The 10,110-nt window shown below is 44.4% G+C and overlaps 1 protein-coding gene across 3 annotated transcripts in view; it reads left to right on the top strand.

Moving 5' to 3' along the window:
- The first annotated feature begins 1,715 nt into the window (after positions 1-1,715).
- Positions 1,716-10,110, top strand: part of ARHGAP29 (Rho GTPase activating protein 29) — a 43,402-nt gene continuing 35,007 nt past the window's right edge. Inside the window, exons 1-2 of one of the 3 annotated variants that reach the window (XM_026037917.1) lie at positions 1,716-1,907; positions 2,369-2,714. In XM_026037917.1, coding sequence (XP_025893702.1) covers positions 2,453-2,714 — 262 coding nt within the window. In that variant the 5' untranslated portion in view covers positions 1,716-1,907; positions 2,369-2,452. Of the gene's footprint in view, positions 1,908-2,368; positions 2,715-3,620; positions 3,658-10,110 lie in introns of those variants that run through there. The other 2 variants (XM_026037916.1, XM_026037918.1) reach the window with 2 other exon arrangements.

The raw sequence follows: 10,110 nt of genomic DNA, 5'->3' as shown, positions 1-10,110 counted from the left end.
GCGGGCGGCGGCGGCGCGAGGAATGCGGGGCGGGGCCGCGCGACCCCCGCGCGGAGCGGCGCGGCGCGGAGGGGGCCCCGCCGCCCCTTCCTTCCCGCCGCCCCGGGAGCGGCTCCTGCCCTTTCCCCCGCCGGGGCTTTGCGCTGCGAGAGCGAATTTCTGAAATATCTAGTTGTTTTTTGGTGGTGGTGGTGGTGGTGGGATTATTTATTTATTTATTTATTTATTTAGATTTTTTCCCCCCTCCTGTCGGGGCTGGAAGCGGCTCGCTGCTAAGCGGGCAGGGCTGGGGGCGGTTCTGGGAAGGTTGGTGCCTTGCTGGTTTTAGCTCTTCAGCCTCCCGCAGACACACGAAGCGCGCTGATAACGGGGGCGTGCGAGCGGCGCGGGCAGGGCGCCCGGGCCCGGCTCGGGTGGGCCCGGCTCGGGTGGGCCCGGGAGGCGCCCCGCGCCCGGGCGAGCCGCGGGGTTTCGGCCCGGTGGCGCTCGCGGCAGCGGCCCCCGCGGCGCTTCCCCGCGCGGAGCCGCGGGCCGGCGGCCCGGAGCCGCTCGGCTGCCGCGTGTCGCCCGTCCCGTGCCGCTCGCCGGCAGCCCCGCGCGCGTCGCTCGCAGCAGAGCGCGGGGCTCTGCCCGGAGCAGGTCCGACACCTCGCGCTGCTTTAACTTGCCTCTCAAACTGGCCGGACTTAAAAGGGACGGGTCTCTTTTAAATAATATGAAAATCTCCTTGTCTTGATATACACAGATATCGTATTTGTTAAGAAGGAAAAAAGGGATAGGTGCTGGTGTTTGTAATCACAAGGCGGAATTGCAAAGTGCCTTTGTAGCCATGAGAATTGTATGTGGGAACAGAAGAAAGCTGATTAAATGTAAAGCTTAAACATGTTTAATGTAAATCTTGCCTCGATCTGGATGAGGTGTTTGGAATTGCTTAATTGCCTGTGTTATTTATATCATCTCATGTGTAGCCTCTTAAGTGCTAACTTCAAATAGTAAACAGAAATCAAGGCGGTTGATCTGGGTTGAACTCTGAAACTCTCTTCTCCCCAGTGCGCTCACGCTCCCCAAAAGGTCTGCCAGAGCAATTACAAAAACAAGTGCTGTTTAACCACGTTTCCTCTTGTGTTTTTATATTGCAGGGAGAAATGAAGTGGAAATGATGGAAAAATATTTAAAGTGCTTTAAAATAATGCCTGTTGAGATGCACAGTGGGAGTGTTCAAAATGTAAAAGATACTTCAGTTGGTCAACCCAGATAGAAAAATATGTAAATACCCAGTTTTGACTTGCATTTTTAGTGCTTAACTGGGCTAAAAAGGAATTTAAACTCTATGAGTTCGGGATGTGCTGCAGTGCTAGCTGCAGGCAGCAGCGCAGCCCTGGGCGCCAGCGGCTCCGCGCGCTGGCTGACGTGTTCCAGCCGCGTCTGGCGCGCGGTGCGAGCGGCCGCGGCGCTACCTGCGCCCGCCACCTGCAGCCTGCTGCCTCCAACGGGCCCAGCTCCTTCACCTGGAGCCAGGAGCTGCAGGAGCGTCCGCTTTTCCTAAATTAAACGAGCACCGGTGGCTGCCTAGTTAGACTAACCTCATCTCCCAAAGTCGCTGCCTTTTTATGGCAGGGTGGGTTTCAGTTGTGCTAGGGCACCGACTGGGATTTGAGGATAGACTGTGATACTAAAATATTTTAAGTTTCTTCGTTTGTCTTTGTCTTTGGTTTTCAGTTTGTAGTCAAACATAAGAGGCTTAAAAGCTCCTGTAACTTCTTTCAGGGTATTTTCCTTTCCTAGACTAACTGATAGTCAAAAGGTTCTTACTGGGCCCAATCTGCACAAGGAAAACTTATCCTATCAGATCATGGCTGTCTATGATCACGAGACAGGATGCTGAGCACTGCTTGGTGATTGTGCAGGTCAGGATGTTGTTGGTGCTCTCTATCACTTTTTTTTTTTTTTTTTTGGTAAATATTTTAAGTTACCATAACAATTAGTGGTGCAGAATGGGTCTCAGTGTGCATGTTATGAACACAATTCTTAGAGCTTCCAACACAAATACTAAGGACTACGGTTTTTTTATGAAATGAGCATGTATTAGCTTTTGAAATAAAAAACTATTTCTGCATACAGCTGACTTCTCTGCAGCTATAAGATTATGCTCTTGCTGTGCAAATTGAAATAGCTTGAAGTGATAATCAAAACTTTAGAATAATCAAAACTTTAGAATATTAGACACCTTAATGTAAAATTTTCACTTGAATGAAAATTCTTTCATCTTGAAAGAATTTTTAGCTCTTGTCAGTACAACGATGGTACCTCAAAAATGTTTCCACACTAATCAGTGCTTTTCTGTCTCCTCCTTCTTCTGAATGTTCAGGGCTTCACCTTTGGCGTGTCAAATGGACACTAGGCTCCAGTGAGAGTTAACGGCGAGAGCTCTATCAGCACAGCGGCTGCTGGGATGTTGCGGCAGAACGGCGCGAGCAACAAACGTGGTTTGGGACTAGCCCGGCTGTCAACCTCCAACTTCTTCACCATCTCTAATTCGGGAAATTGGGGAATGGGGCGCAGCACCAAGAGCAGCTCTTTGAGCAGCATTAGCTCCAACTCTGACTGCTACGATAATCCTGCTGTGGATCCCGAATACATCATGCAGCTGGTGAATGATGTCAGGAAGTTTGCAGATGTGCTGCTGTGCTTGAAGGAAGCCATTCTGTCAGAAGGTTTGTGAGTTTTTTCTTATCCTAAAATTTCCTCTGAAAAAAGAAATTCTGAAACTTCTGCATTTCTGCCCATATGTTTTTAACGAGTATGTATCCTGGCTATTGCACCAGTAACTCTTCCTTCCTCCCCGCCTCAATACGTGGGAGGTGATTGCAGGAAACAGTGTGGGTTTTTTGTTGTTGTTTTTGGTTTTTTTTTTCTAGTTTGGTGTCTATATTTCCTCATCCAAACCCAGTGCAATCTGTTTCATAACCAAGCACTGTATAGTGCTTTTGGGTACATAGTGTGTAAAAGGAGCAGGGAGAGTAGGTGTTCCGCAGTCTGCCTAGGCTGGCACTTGAAACTGGTGCGATTGTCAACTGATTAGTTTTCAACCACCTGACTGTGTTTTGTAATGCCAAAGAGTTCTGTTAACATGTTGGTCATACTTTCATTTCCTGGACTAGTAAAACTCTGTGGGTTTTCTGTTTCCGTTTGTTTTGGTTTTTTTTTAAGAAACTTATATGTCAATAGTTTGAACTTTAGTTTTAAAGGTATCACTGCTTAAGTAGAACACGACACTGCTCTCAGCACCTTCTTCCTCTACATAAGAAATATTTACCAACTTCTGCCAGCAGGTGGAAACTTTTTTTTTCCCCCTCTTCTCCTCCTCCTTAGAAGTGTATCTTACAGAGCCTTTCAGTTCCATTAGGGAAAAGATATTTAGTCTGTTTTAGATCGTCAACAGGAAAACTGTTATTAAACTTAGAAACGTTCTCATGTTGTTGGCTAAACTGACAGGCAGAGCAGCTTTGTATAAGATGTCCTGAACACCTAGCATTTGTTGGCACTGCAGTATTCACAGCTGTAGCTTTTCTTGCCTCTGCTGTGCCTCACTGTTATCAATGCCCATTTTCTCTTGAGTTCAGCTATCACCACTAATGAGCAAATTCAAGGACGCAGGTGAGCAGAAATCCTGCTCCTGAGGAGTGAGATCACACTGGGGATCCCTCTGTAGTTTGGAGACAGAGGGTTTGCTATGGCAGATGTCTCTGTGTACTGATCGTTACCTCTAACTATAATATGTATTTAGGATTACTGCTTTGTTCACAGGCAGGGTTAAAAGTTTTAGCAGTAATGAGCAGAATTGTGCTATGATTTTAGGCCTTTTTTTTTTTTTTTTTTTTTGGCAACTCTGTAGGGAAGAGCAGATCAGGGAGTGAATGGATCTGGTGCTTTGTCAACCTCAAATGCCTGAGTCTGTGCTCGGGCTGAAATAGCTGCACTAAGGTGATGGTAACTTTGGTGACTGGTGGCAACTTCATGTCAAAAGTGGTTTTTGCTGAACTTGCCAGATAAGCACATCAGCTCATGAGATGAAATGGCTGGTACTTGTTTACTGATGCTGCAATGAGTGCCCTGTAGGAAGGGACTGCCAAATTACTAATGTGTTTCGTCAGTCACCCAGCAATTCTTAATTAATGCTGAGTTTTGTGTTTGGGACTCAGAAGACCAGAGAAACTAATGTAGAGAGAAGTTGGTTTTTTGATGTTGTTTCCGTTTTTTTTTTTTTTGTTTTGTTTTTGTTTTTATTCTTGTTTTTAGTTTTTTGAAATATTACACTACAGAATTGCTTTGGGAAACAATGTTGTCTGTTTGAAGAACTTTTAATCTTATAAAGGAGAAATGTTTGTTTCCTTTTATAAGGAGAGTTCTTTGACGTCTGTTCCAAAGTCTAGTAATAATGGTTTCTACTGTACTATTTTGACTGGAAGGGGCACCTTTGAAGCTGAATACTTTGAATTGCATCTCTTTTATTCATGTTTAGAAACTTCTACAGTTATGTATTCAGAAACCATAATAAGCTTTTACTAATTTTTGGACCAACTTTTTATTTATAAAATTCTGAACTTGTAATAATTGCAATTTACTACCATTCTGGAATTAGTTATGTGATTTATTTCAGGTTGGAATCACTTAAAAGAGTAGAAAACATCTTTTTTTACTTTCTAATTGGCAGTGCTCAAGTGATTTGATGCAGATTTTGAGTCGTAAAACTTATAAAATATTTCCTGTACCTAGCAGCAGAACTTAGTTATTTTACTTGCTTATATACTACATCATGCCTATTCAAGCAGTTCAGCTGTGACAAATGTAAGTGATGCAGCAGGGTTGCATCAGCAAGTGCTGTGAATGCCTGGCAAGTGCTCCTGGCATTTGATAATTCCTGTCTAGCGCCAGCAACTCTGCGCTCGACCACGTGGCTCAGCTCGCTGCAGGTTGTTCCCTGTTCACCAGGACTCGCTGTTCCACGTCTCACGTTTGTACCAAAAGTTTAGCTGATTGCAATAAGGTGCCAGCCTTGAATTTTCCAATTGGCTGGTGGTTGTCTTCCCTGTTTGCTCAGGTGTATTCCAGCACACCTGAGCTGTGTTGGGAGTACCTAGCACTTACTCTCTTATATTTCACCCAGCATTCTCTTGAAGATCCTGTAGTGATATCATCCTGAGTCAACAACTTAAGGCTTTTTGGATTGTAGTATGTACTTATGTCAGAACTAGATCACAAGTGCTTTTGCATTATAAACTTTAATACTGTTTTGCATGGGACTAATGTATGTTGATAAATAACCTGACTGAGCCGAGATCCCTTTTAGGAGAGAAAGTTGCATGACTGATACTGCAAACCCACTCATTGACTTTTCTCTTTGCAGTATTTATATTAGTGCTAATATAATTTCTTTTAACTTCATTATAATGTTGCTGATATTTCAGTTTTGAGTTCAGTCTGTTTTGAGTTGAGTCTGCCTTAATTTGGGGCTCTTACCTACCTTGTTATATAAACTCAAATCTAAAAAACTTGCGATCTGCTTGCTAGCACTAAGGAGGAAACTTGCTTCTGAACAATGTTTTTTTTTTTTTTTTTTTTTGTGGCAATAGCTCTCTATAGTTATGGGCTTGAATAATTTGTCAAGTGCTAGGACACGAGGGAACTGCAGTTGCCTCTTGTGTTGAGTGAAAAACCATGTGTTCCTTGCACTTTGCTGCATGTCCACTTTGTAAACTCCCTTTGGACTCCAGGCTTTGTGGTCGCTGAACATTGTCATGGTTTGTTGTTAGAGGCCTGGCTTGAGGTACAGGACCAAGATACAGGAAATACAGTCTGCAGGCTGGAGCCGTTTGTGATTTTTTTGAAAGGGTGACAACACAAGGAGAGGTCTAACTTTCCATGGCAGGGAAAGTTGTTGGAAGGGAAAAGTTGTTTCCCTCCCTCAAAAAGCTGCTTAACCACTTGACCGCAGTATTGAAAGTACTTGCTTTGGAATGCCTAATGTCTGGACTGCACTTAAACTAAATATACCTTGATACAGTTACACAATGTGACTTACAGGGTTAATGGGTGCCCTAAAAGTGGGGGTTTGCTATGCTTGCAGGTACAGCTCGTTGAATTCTGAGAATGAGTGACTTGTGCATGAAGGAGATTTTTTGGAGGAGAATACATAGTGGTAACTTGTATATTGTTCAATCCCTTTAAAATGTAAGGACACCTGCATCTCATAGAAGTTGCAAGGGAAGTTGATGAGCTCCTTAGTAGGAGGTCAAAAGATACAGGACCTAGGCTTTATAAGCTTCTAGTACAGGTGGGTTGGTTTGTTTTTTCTCTCCTGAATGCAAAGTAGTACTGCATAGATCTGCACAACTGAGGATCTGTGTAAGAACAAGCATTTTCAGGAGAGATTGGTGCCTTTAGTCTGTTACTGCTCATAGTAAATTCCACTGCTGCATTAAGAAAATAATGGCACTATGTGATCGTGGCTAAAATGGGATTCATTACTTTGGTTTAACAGGACCACACAGAAGCATATTTAAGGCACAGTCTAAGTCCGTAATGATAAGATTTCTCCTTGAAGTGTTTCATTTTTAAACAATAACTTGGTTGCTCTTACTTGTATCAGAATCAGACACGGGGGAAACATTCCTGTTCCTCTAGCTTTATGGCAGCTGCTATTTATTTGTTTTTTGAGGAATGTAGTACATGCTTCATGCTGTAAGGTCTGCCCTTGGGTCTGTGGGAAATACTGTGTTGCGTTACGAATAGCTGTAAGAGTGAAATATGCATCTGGTCTAAAAGTGCAAGAGTAATTACAGTTTCTACTTTATATATAGTCTGTTTGATTGTACTTCAGAATATATTCAGGAATTATTGCCTGCTTTATCACAAACTTTGAAGTTATCTTCAAAGCGTGGTATGGTGTGCTTCATGTGGGTACTTCTGCATCCTTTTCATGAGTAAAGGCTTTCTTCCTCAAATTCATTCTGTTTGCAATTAATACAGACTCTAGGTTATTCTGAAATGGTAATGCACCATTTCTCACATATTTTGGAAAACAAAATGGAAAAAGCTGTTGTGTTTAATCCAACATTTCTCTTTGAGGATCAGGTTTTTACTGTCTGGTTTCTTTGAGTTTGGGGTGGGGTTTAGTGGGTTTTGTTTGTTTTCCTATTTTGTTTTGGGGGATAATGTTGCACCTGGGCCCTCACAGAGTTAAAACTGAAGTTGGGTGCCCTTAGTCAGGAATGTCTGCATCTTCCTTAGAGCAGCACCAAGACTTTCCGGAGGATCAGAAATGCTCCTTAACTTGAAACCGCTCAGGTCCTTACTCTTGAACGATATTCAGCCCGGTGGGAGAGCTTTCAAGACGCATCAAGTGAAACAGTTTCCTCAAACTAAGGAACTTGTTAATCACTAGTGACTTCAGAACCTTGTGTTAGTGCCGTGCGTAACAGATGGGTATTGCCACATGCCATGCTGGAAGTGAGAAGTTGTCTGCTGAGGGTGGTTCTCAAGGGCCAGCGGTGAAAGATGTCTCTTCAGCACCCCTAGACTTGACAATGTGTGCTTTTTTATAATGTGTGCTTTTTTTTCTCATATTTTAGCACAAATAAGTGATTTTTTTTAATTTTTTTTGGACTTTTTTTTTTCTTCTGCGTTAAAGCAGTGATCTCTGCAGCAAAGTTTGAGGCATTCTCTTGGGAAGTCAGTTTGTCTTGTTTTGCTGGGGATACTTGAAGTTCATTATCTGTTGCAGTGAAGACGGCAGATTGAAATGATGATAACTTAGAATGCTAGGTGTAATTTTGTTACTAATTCTTTATTTCAGTTTTGATGTTTCCCAATGAAAGCGGTTGTCTTTGATACACCTTAAATTGAGCATATTACCCATCTAATGATACATGAAGTTCTGACAACATAATTTCTAACACAAAGGCTCACTAGGTGGGCAGGCTGTGCTAAGCAAAGATCTAATGAAATGTTTACCTTTCTTTGCAAGACTTTCAGAAAGAAATGTTTGTAATTTGTTTTGAGGGATGTTGGATACACTTAAAGATTTTTGTGGGAAACGATGCTGGTTTTCTCTTCAGCAATATCTTGTATCTGGTGAGAAACCCATCTGGGAGAGAGAAGAAAAGCACTGACAGAGCAGCTAATTTTCAGTGACTGTGAGAACTTAACACTTATCCAGTACATAAGTAATGTGAATTAAGTGATCTTTAAGGAGCCTTTTGGGTAGTCAGAGGGGTTCATGTAAAGTAGCCTCACTGAGTATTTTATGGCACATAATGCCAAAACAGAGGGAAAGCCCTGCCTAGTACATGATGACTCCTACAGCAGAAACTGCAGCATTTCAGGATGTTGGCATGCAGTTTGCTGTGCTTTTTGATGCTAATCACTTCCAGAATCTGAGTGTTGTATAGCTGTAAAACCTGAAGAATAATTCTGTAAACTAGCTTACTGTTGAAATAAACCTCTTTTTTGTAGTCCTGCTCAAGCAGCATGGCCTGATGCAGTAGTCAAGTGTCCTAAGCCGTATGAAGGGTGGTTGCCGTTGTCTCCTGTGTAAGTTCTGGTATGGGAGAACAGCTGCTGACCCCACTCAGGTGGGAAGAGCCGAGATGGGCAGTTGCTGTTTGCTGTTCAGGCTGCTGATGTTCCCAGTGCGGAGCCGGCCCAAGTGACCTTGCGACGCTGGGGCCGGGAGCCAGCGGGAGCGCTGCGCTAGCCCAGCACAGCAGGCTGGGGCAGGTGTGGGGCAGCTGGACATGCGGCCTGTGACGGGCCCCGGCGCCCGGCACGGCTTTGTCCCCACCGCCACGGCTGAGAGCGTGGCACAGTGCTGCAACTGTTCGAAGCCTACAGGATGCATCAAGATTGCTGCTTTCCTGCCTTGCTCACCAAGCTGCTTGCATCTGTTCTAAGCCACGTTAATACTATGTTTCCGCAGAAACTTGAGCGGCTGTGGTGCGCGCGGCTGCGGTCTCGCCGTGCCTCCCTCGCCCTGGCGCTCGTGCTCAGGTGACTGCGGCTGAGCTGGCTGGGGGAGCTGAGCTGGCTGACAAGCAGCCCTAGGAAAAGAGGAAATAGTTTGGAGCCACATCAGCTCCCTGGGCTGGCTGGTTGCAAGGTTTCCCCGGGCGCCAGCAGGAGAGGGAGGAGAAGGCTGGCAAAGGGACAAGTGGCCAGAGGTAAAAATGGAAGGAGATGGTGGCAGTTTGTAGCACCGCTTGCGTGGCGCTCCACCCTAGCGTTAAAACACGCATTGCTAAAGCCAGGCCCAACTTGACCTCATCTTCTGAATGTAAAGTTGACAGAGATTTATTTCCCTGAAAGTTTGTGGGGTGGTGGGGAAATGGAAAATGCCCTTTGTAGGAGGCAAATTAATCAGTCTCTTTAGCTCCAAGCTTTAGACATTCTTGAACTGGGTAGTCATCTTTTAAACTTGCCTTCTTAAAACCCACTTCAAAAATGTGGAGACGTAAGCATTTCCAGGCTTTCTGACCTGGAAATTCCTTAGCGCACCCTCTCGCCTGTCTGCGGGAGCTGGAGGCCTCTCTGCTAGCGCTGCCCCGCTGATATCAAAACTGGTCGTAGGCAGCTGTGAAATGGTCTTTCATGCTAAGAGGGACAAAGAAGTCAAGGAAAAGACAGAGTAAATATTTCTTTTTTGTTGTTTGTTTGTTATAACAAGTTAGAAATTATTACTTTTGATTTTGAGTTAGTAGTAATATGATTTTTTTCTCAACAGCTTCTTTTTCTCTTTATGCCAGAGTTGGCAGGGCTTGGGGGAGTTAGTAGCCCCAGAAACTATCCCCACTTGCTGGAGACTTCCCTTTGCGGAGCTGTAGGACCACAGCAAGCCAGGGACCTGCTCGCTGTATCCTCCACTGCCCTTACTTTGATGCTATCACTTTTCCAGAGTCTCTCTCGGAAGCAGAGCACACAGATCCCTGGCCCGGAGGCCTTTTCCTCTCCAGTATAAGGCTCTTCAAAGTCCTGAAGTCTTCTGCAGAGAGAGTTTGATGTGCTCCAGGAGCCCAGACCACAAGAGAGCTAGTGAAACTTGAGGGAAAATAAGCC

This window comes from Nothoprocta perdicaria, unplaced genomic scaffold (genome assembly GCF_003342845.1).
Source record: "Nothoprocta perdicaria isolate Ctin4 unplaced genomic scaffold, notPer1 scaffold_20, whole genome shotgun sequence".
In the NCBI taxonomy this organism is placed as follows: Eukaryota; Metazoa; Chordata; class Aves; order Tinamiformes; family Tinamidae; genus Nothoprocta; species Nothoprocta perdicaria.
This window is presented reverse-complemented; position numbering and strand designations above follow the sequence as displayed.